Source organism: Nicotiana tabacum, chromosome 24 (genome assembly GCF_000715075.1).
Source record: "Nicotiana tabacum cultivar K326 chromosome 24, ASM71507v2, whole genome shotgun sequence".
Lineage (NCBI taxonomy): Eukaryota > Viridiplantae > Streptophyta > Magnoliopsida > Solanales > Solanaceae > Nicotiana > Nicotiana tabacum.
This window is the reverse complement of record NC_134103.1, coordinates 51,295,197-51,315,259: the sequence shown is the minus strand read 5'-3', so window position 1 is coordinate 51,315,259 and position 20,063 is coordinate 51,295,197. Positions and strand designations below refer to the sequence as shown.

The window sequence follows — 20,063 nt, the reverse complement described above, 5'->3', positions numbered from 1 at the left end:
ACGAATATAGCTTCACCGAAAGTTCTTATGAACCCACAATGATAAGATATATTCCTACCTCAATAAAGTGTGGTGTTATTCTTGCTAAGTAACGGATGGAGCCTCATAACAATTCATATGAAGCTGCATAATACTATAGCAGCGTGAAATTGCGATTCTATGGGAGTACGGTACAATCTTTCTCACGAATATAATACGAATTTTTCTCTACTTCGATCCGCCGTTACGTGTTTTGTCGTAATTGACGTGTGTTAGAGGGATTGTCAAGAGAATCGGCTTAGGTATGTTAAGGATATCCCTTCTTTCCTTTTGGCATGATCCATATGATACAAACGAAATGAGAAAACGTACAACTTTCATAAATGTCTCTATTCATAGAAGCACTAGGGGTGCCTATGTTCTTGAATTCCCATGTGTCTTATTAGTATATCTTTTGTTCAAGGGTCTGAGAAAAATATGTTGTTGATAAAATTTATCCGGAAGCATATTGATCTTATGACATTCCGAGAAATCTTATTAACTTACTTCTTATGTATTTCATTCATTTATACATGTACATTGACCCATGATTAGATGGTGTTATATACGCGTATATTATATGTATATCGGATATGGAAAAAGGTTACGATGTTATATACGTACCACCATCTGATCAATCGGTATACGTTGATGATTTCGCCCATAGAGGCCGAGATGATATGATGGGATTCCCTAAGAGGCTTGATGATGTTATGTACACATATATCTACACATGACACGATATTAATACGCACATGCATGACTTTATAAATATTTCAGGATTCACAAAGTTATTTAGACTTACAGGTGGATTCCCTTACTCCATGTTTCTTTTATGTCTTTTATGTACTGATTTTCATGCCTTACATACTTGGTACATTATTCATACTGACGCCCATATTTCCAGGGGCCAGCGTTTTATGTCCGCAAGTGCAGGTAGATAGGCTGACGGTCCCACTTTTTAGGATCCTTGATCAGCGAGAGTTAGTGTGCTCCACTTGATCCGGAACTGTTATTAGTTTTGGTACGCTATTTTTGTATGTAGATATGGGTACGATGGGGCCCAGTCCCGTCCTTTGTATAATTGTACACTCTATTAGAGGTCTGTAGACAATCATGTATAGTTGGATAGTATGTGGCCTTGTCGGCTTCTAGTTTTGGATATATAGTTGTCTATATAGCAGCCTTGTCGGCTCGCCCTACCGTATTCCGCATGTATATGTATATATGTCTTTTGGACATGTTTTCCCCACGTATGTTATTCACGTGATTCAGTAGTTTATTGACAGATGCTATTCATGACTTACCCTTAATTCATATTTATATTTTAGACGCATGCTTAGGGGTGTTCGACAGATAAGACTCGGGCACTCTTCATGGCCCATCGGTTTGGGTCGTGACAATAAATTTACCACTTGTACTTTAAGACATAAATACATAATACCTATATGAATACAAACGATACGAAAAGTATGTGAAAATATAGTATTGTTGTTCTCTTATATATTAAAAGAAATAAATTTATTTTGTATCTTTTGAGAATTAAGCTCTTGGGTGATTTTTATTTTCTTGTTAACTGGTCATATTTGAAAATCATTTAATTAGTGAAATCCTCCAGTAAATTAGAGATCAATAGTTTCATGTACACTTCTAAGAAAAAATTGAAATCAAAGAAAGAAATGTGAAAAAGGTAAAAGGAAAAAAAAAAAGCAGTATACATGATCGTAAGAGTCTATTTCTGTGCAACTCAATCTGTGTAATTTCAGAATTGAGCAGAAATATAGAATTTATACTGAAAACTTTTATCGAAACTGCCTTTACTTTGTCGGTCACATTGACTTCCTCGTGGACACTGGCTTAACCAACGGCGGCTGCTGAAGAAGGAAATCAAAATCGCAAAACTGTGTACTTACCCTATGAGGAATTTAATTGTTAGAATATCCATCTGAACCCTAGAATGAAAAATTCTTCTCCGCTCTACTGGATTTCTATGATACAAGGAACGGGAATCACGATTTTTATATCCAAAATCTAACGAATCTGTTATGATTAAGACTGGATAAAAGCGAAAAACAACTTGAAGAAAGGACAGATGTACTAAAAATTGTTGAGTGTCACCATACATAGCATCTTTGATCTTCAGCAAGAACCGATCGAGAAGCACAGAAACATACAACAAATTTTTGCAGAGTAAGTGTCTACCATTCTCCTGAAAAATCAAATACTATAAGAATCAGTAACATAGATATAAGTGAGAGAGAGAAAGAGAAAGAGATAGAATTATATCATAGACAGAACAAAAGTGATTGATTTTTGTAGGACTTGATTGCTTGCTTAGGGACGTTACTTTCGTTTGTAATTATAAACCATAACTGATAACTGATCTCTTAATAGTCGGTTGAGGTGGTGACTTTTGGATTTTTATAAATAGCAGAAAATAGTAAAAAATAGGATAAAAGTAAAAAATTTGACAAAATAGATAATTTGGTTTTTTGGGCAAATAGGAATGCCACATTAGCTGGCCATTTTCCAGCTTTATATAGATACTAGGTAAATTGCCCGCGCTTCGCGCGTTCATAGTGGCATCATTCAATCGCACTCCTTTAACTATATTGGCATACAATCTCTCCTGGCAGGCATTGGATATGTACAAAATAATTTCAAAATGAATATTTTAGAAGCATGATCGCGCATGAGAAACAAAATAATAAATTTGAATCAGTGTTACTACATAGTGAACATATTAGATAATTATACACCAATAGTATTTTTTGTAAAATCTTCCGATTCATTACCCGTGCTCCTGTTCCTTGAATTGTACAAATAAGTTTAACCTTCAAACACCAATTATTCAAATTAAATAAGTACGAAATAACAGAATAATTAGAATCACCTATATATAATTGATTTTTTTAGTATTATAAGTATATTTTCCCCCCTAAATTATGCATTTATCATGAGAAAACAAAGTGCAACGAAGAATCGGTTTTAAAATCGATGAAGAAAGGTTGCATAGACTTGAGGAAGGACTACTTGCCCATTATACAGTCACATTCACTCTATTCAATTCTTCATCAACCTGCACATTAAAAAGATTTTAAAGAGGTCAAAAAGTCCAAAAATACACTCACGAAAAGTACTAAAATAAATAACCAGCATATGAGATATATTCTTGATGCATCCAACATGAAGCAGTACCAAGAAGATGAGATGCACAAATTGTAGATATAGTTGGGAAAATAGTGGTGGTGACTGTTTTAATAATAGAAAACCGTTTCAAATTCCATAATTAAGTGTTAGAGCGTTTAGATTTCAAAACTTATCTGGACAAAGTTGTAACTGAAAAACTGTCCGGTCACGCCTTTTCTGAAAAGGTGAGAAAAGACACTTAATAAATAAATAAGGAAAATGGCATAAAAAGGAGAAAAGAGAAAAATAAGAACACTGCCCAATGAGAGGTGCCATAAGCACAACTGAAGCAGGACATTTAAAATTGTCATCGGCATTGAGAGCTCATTCCAGCATGAATCATCAATGGTATAGTTAGTTATCCTGAAGCACAAACATTTTGAAATAATTGTAATGAAGTAACTATTTGTAAGATTGTATAAAGCTCATGTCACAGTTTGGAAAAGAGTAAGAAATACCTCGCGTGTCTCAGCAGCCATAGGGCGTATATTTTGGAATACCTCTTTGTAAATAATATTTTTAATGAATGTAGGATCTTCTGCGTCCTCGTCAGCATTTAGTATGGTTAATCCTTCTCTTGTTGTTACTCGGGAGACAGCCACATATAATTGACCATGGGTGAATACTTGCTTCGGAAGATACAAGCCGACATGGTTAAGAGATTGTCCTTGACTTTTATTGATTGTCATGACGAAACATGGCGCCAAAGGGAGCTGCCTTCTGTTAAGCTTGAATGGCCACTTTGAATCGTTAGGAGACATAATGATTCTTGGAATTGTGACTCTCGTACCGATATTCTTTCCGGACATGATGTTTGCGCTGACAGACCAATTTCCAAGATGCCTGACAATTAATCTTGCTCCATTGCATAGGCCTTCTGTTTGGTTTAGATTTCTGAGAAGCATAACTGGGGTACCTACTTTTAAGTGTATGTCATGATTAGGGATGCCAGGGAATGTTAAGCTATTTAGAAATTCGGTTGGGTACAACAGTTCTTCATCGTTAGTGTTCATGCTCGCTTTGCATACATTGTCAGAGCTGAAATATGTTCTTCCTTCACCTGGTATCATTTTCATAATTCTATCGTTCAACTCATGTACCATATCATTTTTTGGCGTTAGTATTGCTCTTTCTTTCAGATATGTTGGGTCACTGTAATTTTGTAGGAGAGATGGATAAACTGCCTCAACAATCGATCCGATTGGGTCGTTAGATGATTTCATGCATACATCATAAGGCAATTTGATGAGCTCCTTGTTAATATCATCGTAAAATGATCCATTTCCAACCTGTAGCAACCATTTGTCAAAAGTAGCAATTTGATCAGCCTCGTAATCACTTACTTTTCCATTGCATAGTCTCATATTTTGCTTCAATTCGTATATTGTGAAAAATGGCCACAAATAAGATGAGTTTAGTGATGCATCAACAATATCAGCTTGGGTACCCTTTGGAATAACAAGTAATATTTGGCGAAAATCACCACCGCATACAACTGTAAGGCCTCCAAAAGGTTTGTCAGGGCTATTTTCATACCTGACTCGCAGGATATCTCTCAACGTTTTATCTAATGCTTCAAAACATAACTTATTTGCCATGGGGGCTTCATCCCAAATGATTAAAGAAGTTCTCAAAAGTTCAGCTAACTGGGTGCCTTGTTTTATTTCACAAGTGGATTCTACAGTAACGTCCAAAGGAATATGGAAGCGCGAATGAGCGGTCCTACCATTTGGCAATAACAAAGCTGCTATTCCAGAAGTAGCAATGGGAAGAACTATTTTTGATTGTGATCTGAGCTTGGAAATTATTGTATTCCACAGAAATGTCTTGCCAGTACCACCATATTCATTTATAAAAAATAATCGTCCTTGTTCATTCTCAACTGATGTTATTATTGCATCATAAGCTGACTTTTGGCAATCATTTAAGAGAGCGAATGATTTGTCGTGCAGTATTTTTAGCTCCTCTTTGTCATAGTCTAGCTCCTCATTGACCATACGGTTTCCCACATTTCGCAGTAACGCAGAATCTGGTAGCGGCATTCCATCTATGTCTTTCAAACTTTTTCCCATCTTTAATAGGATGGTTTCAATCTCAAATAACGTATATGCTTCTACTTGTTTTTCAGTTAACTGTAAATTTTTCAATTGAAATCTCTTCCTCTGTAATGATGTTATATCTTCTGATAAAATTTCACAGTTGTTCTTCCAAAATTTGCTTGAATCAGATACCTGACAGTGAATAAGTATCGTTACAAATAGATGTCTCAACTCATTTCCTGTCGCCCAAAGTGCAGCCTCGGCTAAGCAGTCATTCCACTCTTTATCATCATCTAATAATCCTAAAGCGTAGCATGCATCTCTATAATTTTTATACTCCACTCCATTTATTGTTCTGATGCTTTCATAGGAAGTGCTTCCTTTCACAAATTTAAGCAGCATTCTCATATAAAAACGTTCTCCACTTGCAGGATGTGCGAAGTAAATTCTACAAACTGCCTTCCCACTTTGCCTTCTATTCCATGTTTTGTCCTTTGCATTCCAGACCCAACGCGTAGGAAAGTCTGAATATGTCAGCTCTCGTGCATCATCATATCTTTTGTTCGCCTCAAACCATTCTGTGAATTTTATTTTTTCTATGTCCGGTCTGCTAATCACGCTTTCTGCTCGCTTTTCTTCTTCGAATATTATTGTGTTTTGTCCCTCTAAATGATAAGGCAGACGCTCAACTGCCGGCTTTCTATAATGTATGTCAAATTTAAAGATCCTCCAGCAAGCTTCTGTAGCTGATATGTATCTGCAGTCTAAATATTTTTTTATCTCATCATTTTCTGCACCAGTATTGGTAGATTCTATAGTTGCAGTTGCTCTATCAGACCCTTTATGGACATACTTGAACAGGTACTTCACAGACCTTGAGTAATTGCATAATTCGACATTTATATGTGCATCATATTTGACAAGCAAATCCCTATTGTAAGGGACAACATATCTATTGTCTAAGTTAGTGCCATTTTTCTTGACTTGAGTACCTGTGTTCCTTCTCCTATAAATAGGAAATCCATCTGAATCAAAAGTTGTTCGATCATTGAATTTCTTTGGAAAATGCTTCGTGCACTTTCCTTGCCTCATACATGGGCAATGTGGATTCAGTTCTCCGCAAGGTCCATGCATCATAAAGTTCTTAACAGCATTATAACCGTAAGGATCAACTTCCAAATCAGGTATTTCTGCTGCTATTATTCTGTCAATATGATCTGTGGAGGGGCTTTTTAATGTGGGATGCAGGAAGAGCAATATATGCCCATGAGGTAAATGTTGAAATTGTCAAAAGTCCCACATCGGTGGATGACAATTTTGAATGGGAATTTCACCCTATAAAAGGAGGCCTAATGTTTAGGATTTAAACACACCTCTCATTTGCCTTTTATCTTCTTAAGGTATTTGTATCTTCTCTCTTTAGTATTATTTCACTTGTAATTTTGGAGTGGAATAAAATATTGATTGTGTCCGAGGAAGTAGGCAAAATTGGCCGAACCTCGTAAATTCTGGTGTTCTTTTATTGTTGTCTTATTGTCTTGTTTATTATTTAGTGGTTGTCATAATTTTTGGTATAGTAGTTGTGACTCATTCACACTATATACATTTGGCTTCCGCAACAATTGGTATCAGAGCCAAGGTACTGTCTAAGTATGCTCTGTGGTTGCAGCATAGTCTGATCTTCCACATCAGAAAAGATCTATCTTGGTAACTGAGTCAAGGTTCTGTCTGAGTATGCTCTGTGGTTGCAGCTTAGTCTGATCTTCCACACCAGAAAGGAAATAATCTTGATTTGTGTCGTCAGCTACTAAATAATATTTGTGTCAAAATGGGAGACAGTAAACAAGAAGAATCTACATCAAGTGTCAATAATACGTCATCGTTGGCATCTTCGCTTATGACAAGAATTGTGTCAAATGCGAAATTTGCGGTAGAAATTTTTGACGGGTCAGGACATTTTGGGATGTGGCAAGGCGAGGTTCTAGATGTTCTTTTTCAACAAGGGCTAGATCTTGCCATTGAAGAAAAGAAGCCAGATGTTATTGGAGAAGAAGATTGGAAAATTATCAATCGTGTTGCTTGCGGTACCATTCGATCCTACCTTGCTAGAGAGCAGAAATATTCATACACAAAGGAAACTTCTGCAAGTAAATTATGGAAAGCACTGGAGGATAAATTTTTGAAGAAAAATAGTCAAAATAAATTGTACATGAAGAAGAAACTGTTTCGCTTCACCTATGTTCCTGGTACCACAATGAATGAACATATCACCAGTTTCAATAAGTTGGTCACAGATTTGTAAAATATGGATGCAACTTTTGATGATGGTGACTTGGCCTTGATGTTGTTGGGGTCACTTCCTAATGAGTACGAGCACCTTGAAACTACTCTACTCCATGGAAATGACGAAATTTCTCTCAGAGAAGTTTGTTCGGCTTTATACAGCTATGAACAAAGAAAGGGAGAAAAACAGAAGGGCGGAGAAGGAGAAGCACTAATTGTGAGGGGTCGTCCTCAAAATCAAACGAGGACTAAGAAGGGAAGATCCAAGTCGAGATCTAGACCCATCAAAGATGAATGTGCCTTTTGTCGAGAAAAGGGGCACTGGAAGAAAGACTGTCCGAAGTTGAAGAATAAGGCCAGACATAACAATGAAAAGGCCATTATGGATTCAAATGTAGCTGATTGTGATGATTCAGACTTCTCATTAGTTACAACAGAGTTATCAACATCATCAGACATATGGTTGATGGACTCAGCTTGTAGCTATCATATGTGTCCCAACAAGGACTGGTTCGTGAATTTTCAAGAAGGAGAATATGGAGTCATCCACACAGCGGATAACAGCCCTCTTACCTCATATGGCATTGGTTCAATAATATTAAGGAGCCATGATGGAATGATCAGAACATTAACAGATGTTCGATATGTACCGGGTTTGAAGAAGAATCTCATCTCTGTGGGAGCCCTAGAATCAAAAGGGTTCAAAATCATTGCAGAAAATGGAGTGATGAGAATATGCTCCGGTGCACTAGTGGTAATGAAGGCCAATCGGAAGAACAATAACATGTACTGCTATCGTGGTAGCACAGTTATTGGGACAGCAACAGTGACATCCAGTGATGACAAAGAGGCAGAAGCAACCAGGCTATGGCACATGCGCTTGGGACATGCTGGAGGGAAATCCTTGAAAGCTCTATCTAATCAAGGATTGTTAAAAGGTGTAAAGACTTGCAACTTGGAGTTTTGCGAGCATTGTGTCAAAGGAAAACAGACAAGGGTTAAATTTGGTACAGCGATCCACAATACTAAAGGCATTTTGGATTATGTACACTCTGATGTTTGGGGTGCTTCCAAAATACCTTCATTGGGTGGGAAGCACTATTTTGTAACCTTTGTTGATGATTTTTCCCGAAGAGTGTGGGTGTATACAATGAAGAGGAAAGATGAAGTGTTGGAAATTTTTCTCAAATGAAAAACGATGGTGGAGAATCAAACATGCAGGAGGATCAAGTGTATTCGCACAGACAATGGAGGTGAATACAAAAATGATCATTTCAATAAGGTCTGTGAAAATGATGGCATCGTCCGACACTTCACTGTCAGACATACACCACAACAGAATGGAGTGGCAGAACGTATGAACCGGACTTTACTGGAGAAGGTACGGTGTATGTTGTCCAATGCTGGCTTGGGCAAAGAATTTTGGGCTGAGGCAATTACATATGCATGCCACCTCATTAATCGTCTACCATCTGCTGCTATTGATGGCAAGACACCATTTGAAAAATGGTATGGAAAACCTGCTGTAGATTATGACTCTTTGCACGTGTTTGGCTCAATTGCATACTATCATGTGAAAGAGTCAAAATTGGATCCGAGAGCAAAGAAGGCTATATTTATGGGGATTACTTCTGGAGTCAAAGGATACCGCTTATGGTGTCCAGAGACAAGGAATATTATATTCAGCAGAGATGTTACCTTTGATGAATCTGCCATAATAGATAAGGTGACAGTTGAAGATGTCAAACAAACTGGTGGTGCATCAAAGCAGGTGGAGTTTGAGGGAAAATTTATTTTTCCTACACAAGAAGCAGAGGAGGAAACTCATGAAGATTACCCTCTGGAAGAAGAGCCAGTAGAAAGGGAGATTCCAACTCAGGAACCTCGACAACAACTTGAATCAATAGCAACCAGCAGGCCAAAAAGGACAATAACGAAACCTGTTCGTCTTATAGAGACGGTTGCTTGTGCAACCTCAATTGTAGCTGATGGTGTTCCTACCACTTATAAAGACGCAATCCAAAGTTCAGAAGAAGATAAGTGCAGGATTGCCATGAATGAAGAAATGCAGTCCCTTCATCAGAATCATACATGGAAATTGGCCAATCTCCCGAAGGGAAAGAAAATAATTGGGTGCAAATGGGTATTTGCAAAGAAAGAAGGACTTCCTAACCAAGAAGATGTTCGCTACAAAGCAAGATTGGTGGCCAAAGGATATGCTCAGAAGGAGGGAATTGATTACAATGAAGTATTTTCTCCAGTTGTAAAACATTCCTCCATTAGAATTATGTTGGCTTTGGTAGCACAGTTGGATTTGGAACTAGTTCAGATGGATGTAAAAACTGCATTTTTACATGGAAACTTGGAGGAGGAAATCTACATGAATCAGCCAGAAGGATTCAAAGTTGCTGGAAAAGAAAATATGGTATGCAAACTTGAAAAATCGTTGTACGGATTGAAACAATCTTCTAGACAATGGTACAAGCGATTTGACAAGTTTATGTTGCGGCAAGGGTACAAGAGAAGCAAATACGATCATTATGTGTATTTGCGCAAACTTAATGATGGTTCCTTTGTATATCTTCTCCTATATGTTGATGATATGTTGATAACTTCCAAGAATTCAGAAGAAATTGATAAGTTGAAGATTCAACTGAAGGAGGAGTTCGAGATGAAGGATCTGGGTGAGGCAAAGAAAATTCTTGGCATGGAGATAATAAGAGATAGACATACAAAGAAACTCTGTTTATCTCAGAAAGAATATTTGAAGAGAGTACTAAAGCGTTTTGGCATAGATAAGAAGACTAAGCCAATTAGTACGCCACTTGCTCCCCATTTTAAGCTAAGTACTACTATGTCGCCAAAGGATGAAACTGAACAGGAGTATATGTCAAGGGTACCATACGCAAATATTGTTGGTAGCTTGATGTATGCAATGGTTTGTACGAGACCTGACATTTCACAAGCCGTTGGAGTTATTAGCAGATATATGCATAATCCAGGAAAGGAGCATTGGCAAGCTGTGAAATGGATTCTACGGTATATTCATAGTACTGTAGATGTTGGGTTAGTTTTTGAGCAGGAAGGCAATCGGTCTGTAGTTGGATATTGTGACTCAGATTTTGCGGGTGATCTGGACAAACGAAGGTCAACTACTGGTTATGTGTTTACTTTTGCAAAGGCACCAGTTAGTTGGAAGTCTACTTTGCAGTCAACAGTTGCTTTGTCTACAACAGAGGCAGAGTACATGGCTATTACAGAGGCTGTGAAGGAGGCAATTTGGCTTCAGGGGTTGCTAAAGGAGCTTGGTATTGAACAAAAAAAAATTATAATTTTTTGTGATAGTCAAAGTGCTATTCAATTAGCGAAGAACCAAGTTTATCATGCAAGGACGAAGCACATTGATGTTCGGTATCATTTCGTACGAGAAATCATAAAAGAAGGTGGAGTCACGGTGAAGAAAATTTATACTACGGAGAACCCTGCTGATATGCTGACAAAAGTGGTGACTGCGGTCAAGTTTCAACATTGTTTGGATTTGATCAACATTGTTGAACACTAAAGATTGAAGATGAAGACACAACCAAAATTTGTTATTGAGAGAAAATTGAAGATGTGGAATTTTGCCAAGGTGGAGATTTGTTGAAATTGTCAAAAGTCCCACATCGGTGGATGACAATTTTGAATGGGAATTTCACCCTATAAAAGGAAGGCCTAATGTTTAGGATTTAAACACACCTCTCATTTGCCTTTTATCTTCTTAAGGCATTTGTATCTTCTCTCTTTAGTATTATTTCACTTGTAATTTTGGAGTGGAATAAAATATTGATTGTGTCCGAGGAAGTAGGCAAAATTGGCCGAACCTCGTAAATTCTGGTGTTCTTTTATTGTTGTCTTATTGTCTTGTTTATTATTTAGTGGTTGTCATAATTTTTGGTATAGTAGTTGTGACTCATTCACACTATATACATTTGGCTTCCGTAACAGTAAACCTCTTTTCTGAAACTCAATTGTATATAAACCTGTAAATGAATAGTATAAGGTTATGGTTAGGATGCAGGTATAAAAGACATGCAGTACATATTCTTTTACCAACATATGCAGAAGCTATACTATGTAATTATTCACTATTTTTTGGTGGTAAAATTTTTCCTGGATTAAGATTGAGATTTAATCTGACATGACAAAAAAGATTTGGTGATATCAATAACAACTGTTGTCTATGTGTATTTGTGCTAAAAAAATAAGTAATCTCAACAAACTTATGATACGTCAATGATTCTTATCTGGACATTGGCAGGACTTTTAGTGGCTCATGATAATTACTCCATAGCCAATCCTAGTGAATGGTGGGCTTATGGGTAAAGATTGTATATGAATCTACAATTTCATATCTGTTCTCTTTTGGTATTAAGTCTTATAGTTATGTATTATGGGTGAAATTATTTTTGAAGCTTGGATCTGTAGCTAGGGTTGCTATTCAGACTGGGATAATTGGCATAGTTGTGTGCACGCCAATTCGATTATGTACCTGCGAAAATTATCGCTCCTTAAGAGCTATGTAACTTCCTTCTAACTAAGTAGTTATTCTTTTGTTTTTTTGGCTTGGACTTACCATCTATGTCTTTCTTTTGAAGTTTTCAAATATTAGTCTAAGAGAACTTCTATACATGCATATAAATACATTTCATAATAGAATTATGTAAAATCGTCTAATTAAATTTAGTGAAAATAGCATCAAATAGCATCGTTAACAGTTCAATATATTTTTGTTGCTTAGTTTTTCAAGATCCTTTACTATCCCACATATATGCATGATGCATTATATTGTTACCAAAAGTCAGATAAGCACATTGATGTGAATGGCATGTATATTGAAATTATGTACGACTAAGTTGGATTATGACGAACTTCTTAAAGCATAAAGCCTTTAGGATAAACTAAGAAATTATAGTTTTCATAACAATGAGAATTACTAACATTCAAAAGACCTGTTACTAACACTTCTTTCATGCATATTTATGTTATTAGTAATGTGTGCATTATGTACAGAATGAGTTAACTTACATGCAATTATTTTTCCAAAAGGCTGATTCTTTTTCAGATCTTGCATTAGCTGGAACAATTTTATTTGGAAAACTCTGCATATGATATCAACCCGGTTGTCATCACTCTCTTGTCCAATTAAACGGAGCATTTCATTTATTTCTGGCCACTTTGGGTTGCAAGTGAAAGTAAGGAACAAATCCGGATATCCCGCCCACCTACAAATTGCCATTGCATCTTGATAATTTTGCACCCTATATCGAGGTCCCCCAGTGTGTGAAGAAGGCAAGATAATGGTTTTCTCTATCATTGAACAATCAGAATCACCTCGGACAATAGCATCCATCAATCCAGAAAATATATCAGCCCTGAGTTTTTTTTGATTGTTCCGAATATAACGAAATCTTTCTTCTTCAATTGCCATGTAACCATCCACAATGTATTGCTGCAATAGTCTACCAGCTTGTAGAAGAGTGTGTGCTTCGTTAAGTCTTTGTTGTATCCTGAAGCAGTAGAACTGTCTCATTGTCAATTTTTCTCTCGCGAAAGTTTTTTTGATTATATCTGTCAAAAGAATTCCAAGCCTATATCCATCTTCACCATATGGGTGTATTAATGGGTAAGTCATAGACATGAAACTTGGGTGTAAATCTGTGATTCTTTGAAGTCCGTTTTTCCGATGTTCTACTATAACATCTCGCTGGAAATTTTCATCAGTAAGATCACCAATTATTAGTCCTGCAACTTCAGAAGCTGTGGGTATATTGTATTGTCGGCCATCTCTTGTCCTATCGGATAGTAGTCGTAGACGAAAAACAGATTCAGGATGTTGTTTATATCTATCCCTTGCCATTCGAAATGTTTTTGCCAAAATATTATGCTCGTCCAGCATTTCAGATAAGCCCTGAACAATTTTAGGATCAACTTCTTCATGGAGCAGACTATTCATTCTGTTATGTATCTCATTTTTAGTATCATATATATAGAGCTGGGCAAACTGTGGTTTTTTCCCACTTTCCGGCAACAGAGAGCCAATGTGATGATAATTTTGACCACTCATCCTGAAAACATATGGGCCCTTTGAACGATTGATGCTTCTGTCAACTCGGCCTCCCATAGATGTAAATGCGAACATAGAGTTATAAACTCTGATATTTTTTCGAAAACTGATACCAAGTTGTCCAGAATCTGTGCTTAAAAGATATTTGAGATAGGGCGGGGGTTGGCTCATTAACGGTAGTCTTACACGGCCTTCCATACAACAAAATGAGAATTTTGGCCGTGTTGTCTGTTTAGTTTTTTTTGTCCGTTCTTCATACCATAAAATGGCACCACAATATTGGCAGGTGTTTGTAGGAGGTCCAAAATTCCAACTTGTTGTATTATGACCTGCCAAATAGAAATTTCAATATCAATATGAACTGTCTTTCAAGTCTAATGTTATTGACATGTCTTGCAGATATATTAGGAGTTTGCGAGCTGTCTTTGAAGTCATTTAAGATTTGTATGTCAGTAGAAAGTGCAGAGAACCTCTAATGTTAAAGACCTCCATGTTATTGAGTATTGGATTGAAACAGGTCCGAAATGAGTGAAATGGATAATGAAGATTTATAGAGCCACACCAGCAAGTCTTTTCATGTTCCAAGGACAATTTATATTGCAAAGAACACTGGACATTCAAACTGAAGCCCATTGATTGCATTTTCTGCTAAGTTGAGCAACATGCAACATTTGTTCCAATTTGGTACTTTTGAATTAGGATTTAGTTTATTCAAGCAGAAATTGTATAGAATTGTTTTCCCCTGTGTTTCCATATCAGGAGACTTACTGTTTTCTATAGTATTTTAGTATGATATCTTTGAACATGTTATGCACAGATAATAATGTGCCTTTTACCCTTTAACTCCTGCTTTTGTTATGTTTGAAAATTTCGTAACAAACAAAAAATATGTACCTGTATTGTACCCAATAATGTGTACCTGTATGTTGAAGATTGTTTTGTATAGTTCTACTGCTTTGAGAACACATATAAACCGATACTTCATTTGCTTCGTCTTTTGGTGTATGATGTCGCAGGATACATAGGTCTCCTGCAATGTATTTACAAATATTCTTTAGTATATAAAGTAAGATGCGAACTGCAAGAGATGTCGCTTCGCGAAAGCAAATATGCGTAGAATATTTAGATGTACAACAATACCACAATTTGGGATTCATGGTGAAAGGATCCAGATGGGATTAGATTATGTACAAACCAAAGAAGAGACATAATTTGTTCAATGGTGCTACTGGAATTGAAGCATCATAAGGTCCTGCTAATCTTATGAACACCACTATTCTAGTTTTCTATATTCACACATCAATTTAAGAGTATAAATAACCACTTAGGCATTATCGTTAAGAGAGATATCTTGATGAGTAACAACATACCATTTTGTTGAGTGAACACGTGTCTCCTTATGCAGTGTCGTAACTTCATCAATTTTGTGAATCATTTCACAAATAGTAGTAGCAGGAGTATTTTCTTTTGTGGCTGATTGGCATATTTCTTTTGAATTAATACGACCTTCCGCTTCAATCTGGCATAATGATATCTGCGTTTTTTGATATCAATCAATTCATCATTCTTCTGGTTACATCGAACTGTTGTTGCATATCTCTTCAGTTTTATTTTAAGCATCCTCTCTTGCCGAGCTAAAACTGATAGAAGTTGCCGCAGTAGTGTAATTTCCGGCTGAACATTCGTTGAAACATTAATTTTTTTAACAATAGCAGATACCAATTCCATTAAACCTGTTATAAAGTATTGAAAAAATTGAATATATTAAAATTTGAAATGTTTGGTGAAGTCAGATATTAAAAATAAATAGGTCACAAAGATGGTTATGGGATGTGCAAATCAAATTATTCAGTGCAAAAAAACACAATGGAATATTGACAATAAGGACTATGTAGCATGTAATCTTGAACAAATTTGTAATTGCTATTATTAACAGGTAAAATATGATATTTTCGAAAAATTAATTGCATTTGTGGCGTTGATATATTCAATGCAAACAGATTCTCAAGAGTATGCCAAGGCAAAATGATAAATAAGGATTATACCCAGTTTATACTTGAGCAAATCCAAACAATTCTTTCTTTGTAAATAGTCAAAGTAATAAAATCTAAGAAGAGACGAAGAAATGACTGGCTGCTTAACAAAAGAAAGAAAGAAACACCTTGCATAAAATTAAAAATTGTAATCACATAAATATATTTTAAATAGAACAAAAATGAAAATTTCGATGAAGAAATGACTGACTGCCTGACAAAAGAAAGGAAGAAACACCTTGCGTAAAGATAAAAATTTTGATCACATAAATGTATTTCAAATAGAACAAAAATGAAAATTTTGGAAGCCAACGTAAAGTAAAACACACTAAGCGTATGATGTTAACAAAAGTGAAGTGTTAGTAATGCTGCAATTTGCTTCTTCTTTATGTTTTCTGAAATACTAATTCAACTTTTCCTTCTTTGCTGCTGTCCCTTTTCAATTTTTAGTAGGAAAAAATGAATTGATGTTTGAATGGTTAGCGAATTAGGAAGAGATGGCTATCATGAGTTTGAACCAAAGTAGAAGGAGGATATCGAGTTTGTCTCGGAAAATAATTGAGGAAAAAGGAAATGTGAAGAATATAATAGGAGACAACCATTGGGGAATCAGTGGAAAGATAAAAGTAAGTGTGAAGTGTATAAAATAGGAGATAGCCGTTATTGATTTTTTGCAAGAAAGTAACTGCCAGGGAGAAGTTGTGTGATGTTTCTCTGAATCACCATCTACTGTTGTATATAATATTTGGGTGTTTCATAAATATTTAATTAATATTAAATTTAATACTGTATTTATTTGGAACATAAAGGTTAGGTATTATCCAGCGAATACAAGTAAGAAGCAACCTTCGTGGGTTAGCGAAAAGGAGATGGTGTTAGAACTTCTGTTTGATAAGAGTGTGTTAAAACTTATGAAAATATGTGAATGAATGGCAGAGAACAATGGCAAATGGAAATGTAAACCAAAATATTTGAAATAAAACTCTTACTCACATGGTTTAGTTTTCAGCTTTTAAGCAAGTTAACATGATGTAATAAACCCAAGTTCATCAAAGTGATGCCCAAGTTTTTAAAAAAGAGATCACCAGACGGAAATCTTAACAGGGTAGACAGTAACTTAAGTTTCATATTGATCAAAAGATGTCTGCATCCTGCTAAAGAAAGAGATTTCAACATGTGTTGTTCTGTTTTTTCCATTTCTTTCTCTTTTGTCCTTTCTCAATTGATGAAACAGTGGAAAGACGGTAAAGATAGGAATGGCAAAAGATATTTAGAAAATTTAAATCTTGAAAGTAAGGATTGTATATAACAACAGAAACTTGCCTGAAAAGAAATACGCTCTTGTTTCTTATGTCAATATTTATCTTTCTACAATTAACAAAACGCTAAAAAAAATAAAATCTGCAATCAGTTTATTGTAAAAGTATGGAGCCGACATTTCGATAAACATTTCAATCAAATGAGTAGTGAAGTAAGAGTATACGGAAATGCTAGCATTGGCCAAATATGACCAAATTTATTTAGAAACCACTTTGCGCTTGGAAATACAAGAATTCATGAAAACAAAAAATAACAGCAAAAGTAGTGACATGATAGATGCAAGAAAATAAATTAGCATTGTTGGTGAAACTACTACCTATATGAGTAAATGAAACTCAAAATGTTTGACGTAATTTTGTATTTATGTAACTTTCACTTAAAATGTTCCAACCAAAGCGGGAACATTTTTCTTCAAAGTATGCCAAATTGTGATACTGTCTACACATCATACTCTTCAAATTTTCTGCAGAGAATCATATGCCTAGGAGAAAAAATACCTTTCTCACCACATTTAGACAAATAATCAGCAGTCACGAATAACATCTTGTGCAGATCAACTGTACCTTTTGGTGCAATCCCAAGAAAGGCAAGAATTGCTCAATAAAGTAAAAAATCCTATAATAGAAAATACATTGTTGTAGATTTTTGCTACTGAATGCGTTCAATTTGCTTCCTTCCAAAGAATAAGGAAAATAAGTTATTTGAATTGATAAGTGTTTTTTGTATCTAAAGGTATCTATGTCATGTTGATAACATACATAAAATTGCTGAATCAATGACTGTTGTACTTAAAACTCACATATATACTCTCCTTTTTTTGCGTCGAAGACATATTTAGTTCATTTCATTCCATAGTAACAACCATATACATATGCTAGTAAAGTTTCCAAATCATTAGAAGTACAACTTTTAATATTTCATAGTTTTTACCTTGCATTCAAGTTGTACGACAACAGGAATTAGAATAGGGGAAATTTGAAAAAGATACACATGAACAACGAAAGAGAAGGTGTGTTTCTTATTTTAGTACGCTTTGGTCTTGCTTTTTTATTGCAAGTTTTTTTCTCAGTGGTTATTTCATGATGTAAGGTTAGATTCTCATGCAGTTTTGTAATAACAACAATATGGGAAAAAAAGATCATATATTAAAAGTTAAATTCGAACAATGACATAACATGGAGACAATAGTATTCTGAAACACGTTTACATCAATAAGTTAAGCAAAAAACAACTGCAACAATAGATCAATTTCTACATCAATACTGAAAAGCACAAAAGGATACAATAATTTTGCCTACTCTTAAACAACATCAAAAGTTCTAAAACCAACAAATAAACACTCTACTTTTTGCTTTTTTTGATTGTTTGCTCGATAACTTCATCGTCATTTATGATTAGGTTTCTTCTATTTCTAATATTTCTTAATGAAGTTCTTCTCCCCCTACAGTTAACACCGTCATTGACATGTGGATCTTCTGGAGAGTCTTCAAAGTCCTCCAAAGAGACATTAGTAGATTCTTGAATAGTTTTCAGAAGAAATATAATTTACATATCTATTAAATATGCTAATTTCTTTTGTAGTTGAAAGTTTGCTAAATAAAACAGTAAAGAAATTTACCTTCCTTTGACAAAACGTTTTGTTTCAATGTTATCCTCAACCTTCTTTTTCCCCTGCATAACAAACGAAAATAAAGCATATTTTCAATGTACATATACATCTGGATTACCATTTAAAACAATCTATATCACAATACCTTTTGTTCTTTCCTTGTTGTGTATTGCAATTCCAGATTCTCATCTGGAATGAATAACTTGGATACCGTATAATTTTCAAGCCCCTCTTTAAAATTGTAATTGTTTAATCGCAGCTTGAAAATAAATTCCTTACCGCAAAGGCTTTGGATTTGTGGAGGTACATTATTGCTTTCCAATGACAGCCTATTGAACAACTTGTGGGCGGATGTATCAAGGAGCTTCTCCGCTACAACATTAAATAGAACCAGAGTAGTCTTTCCAGTTTTGTCATTTACTTTGACGTGTATTTTGTACCTATGATTATACAATCAGTTAAAATAAACGACAGTATAATCAAATTTACATTATTAGTTGCTTCCTTACTTCACCAAAGGAAACTTGCATTCTTTCGCGCAAAAGTGACATGTATAGACACCATTTGAAGGTACAATCTTCTTCGAACACGAGTTGCATGAAATGTAGTACCAATCAAAATAATTATCTATTTCTGTAATATTGCCCCTCACAGTAACAATGTATTCCTAGCATATAAAAAACTCTAATTAGTAGAAGCATCTTGAAGAATTGGAATTTTAATTACAAAGAAGTAGAAATAGGGAAATAACATGTATATCGGCACTCCAGTCGGACTCCAACAACTCAGTAATGTTCATCCTGTTCATAAACATCTCTTCCTCAATGGGAATGTTATTGACATTAGAGCTCCCGATAGTTTGTACACCAAGAAATGTGGCACCAAACTTTTGAATCAAAGTTGTTATATAATCTATTTCTAGATTTACATATATTTTGCTTGCATATGTCGTGGCGAAAGTAACCTCACCTGTTAATAGTGAATGCAATTTTAAAACAAACTTTAATATATATTCAGAATATCAATAATAAATTACATAGCAATGAACAGTAAACGGAAAAAATTACCACGGAATTGTTTAACTGTTGTAGAAGTAACTATGACAACGTATGGGCCAGAGTCGTTGTATAGAAATGGTTCGAACTTCTCTCCAAATTCTTCCCACAAAGTTATTTTTGATTTTGCAGAACTATACAGGGAAAAAGATGAAACAAAATTTAATTGAGTAACAATCCATATGATCCATCTAATATGTAATCTAAAGATATATGGATAAACAACTTGGATAACAAAATAAAAGTACACACAATAAATCTGGTTTTAGGAAGTTAACGAACTAAAGGAACTTAAAATAAGATAAGTGGCTTACTAATCAGTTATAACTTGGATGTCCCTTTTTTTACATCCTTAATTGTTGATTAGGGGGAAAATTATAGTATCAAAGAATAGTGACGTTATAATTTCTT

At 35.2% G+C, this 20,063-nt stretch overlaps 3 protein-coding genes across 3 annotated transcripts; all 3 read right to left on the bottom strand.

The window, feature by feature from the left end:
• Window positions 1-1,722: 1,722 nt before the first annotated feature.
• Window positions 1,723-6,408, bottom strand: LOC142178550 (uncharacterized). The gene is made up of 2 exons (XM_075248329.1): window positions 3,666-6,408; window positions 1,723-3,570 (listed from the first exon to the last, which is right to left on the bottom strand). Exons 1-2 carry the CDS (start codon window positions 6,381-6,383, stop codon window positions 3,562-3,564), a joined length of 2,727 nt encoding a protein of 908 aa, XP_075104430.1. The 5' UTR covers window positions 6,384-6,408; the 3' UTR covers window positions 1,723-3,561.
• A 5,951-nt stretch (window positions 6,409-12,359) lies between these two features.
• Window positions 12,360-19,786, bottom strand: LOC142178551 (replication protein A 70 kDa DNA-binding subunit B-like). The gene is made up of 8 exons (XM_075248330.1): window positions 19,665-19,786; window positions 19,349-19,566; window positions 19,107-19,264; window positions 18,743-19,037; window positions 18,607-18,659; window positions 15,006-15,368; window positions 14,555-14,665; window positions 12,360-13,964 (listed from the first exon to the last, which is right to left on the bottom strand). Exons 2-6 carry the CDS (start codon window positions 19,409-19,411, stop codon window positions 15,338-15,340), a joined length of 600 nt encoding a protein of 199 aa, XP_075104431.1. The 5' UTR covers window positions 19,412-19,566; window positions 19,665-19,786; the 3' UTR covers window positions 12,360-13,964; window positions 14,555-14,665; window positions 15,006-15,337.
• On the bottom strand, window positions 12,505-13,692 carry LOC142178145 (uncharacterized). The gene has a single exon (XM_075247474.1). It carries the CDS (start codon window positions 13,690-13,692, stop codon window positions 12,505-12,507), a length of 1,188 nt encoding a protein of 395 aa, XP_075103575.1.
• Window positions 19,787-20,063: the final 277 nt, after the last annotated feature.

What these genes read in the sequence shown, in the direction of transcription:
- LOC142178550 (XM_075248329.1), bottom strand. Translation starts at nt 6,383, where the DNA reads ATGATGCATGGACCTTGCGGAGAACTGAATCCACATTGCCCATGTATG.
- LOC142178145 (XM_075247474.1), bottom strand. Translation starts at nt 13,692, where the DNA reads ATGGGAGGCCGAGTTGACAGAAGCATCAATCGTTCAAAGGGCCCATAT.
- LOC142178551 (XM_075248330.1), bottom strand. Translation starts at nt 19,411, where the DNA reads ATGTTTATGAACAGGATGAACATTACTGAGTTGTTGGAGTCCGACTGG. An exon ending in ACTGGAGTGCCGATATACAT is followed by an intron (nt 19,265 to 19,348) that starts GTTATTTCCCTA and finishes TTTATATGCTAG; the next exon opens with GAATACATTGTTACTGTGAG. An exon ending in CAACAAGGAAAGAACAAAAG is followed by an intron (nt 18,660 to 18,742) that starts GTATTGTGATAT and finishes TTTGTTATGCAG; the next exon opens with GGGAAAAAGAAGGTTGAGGA.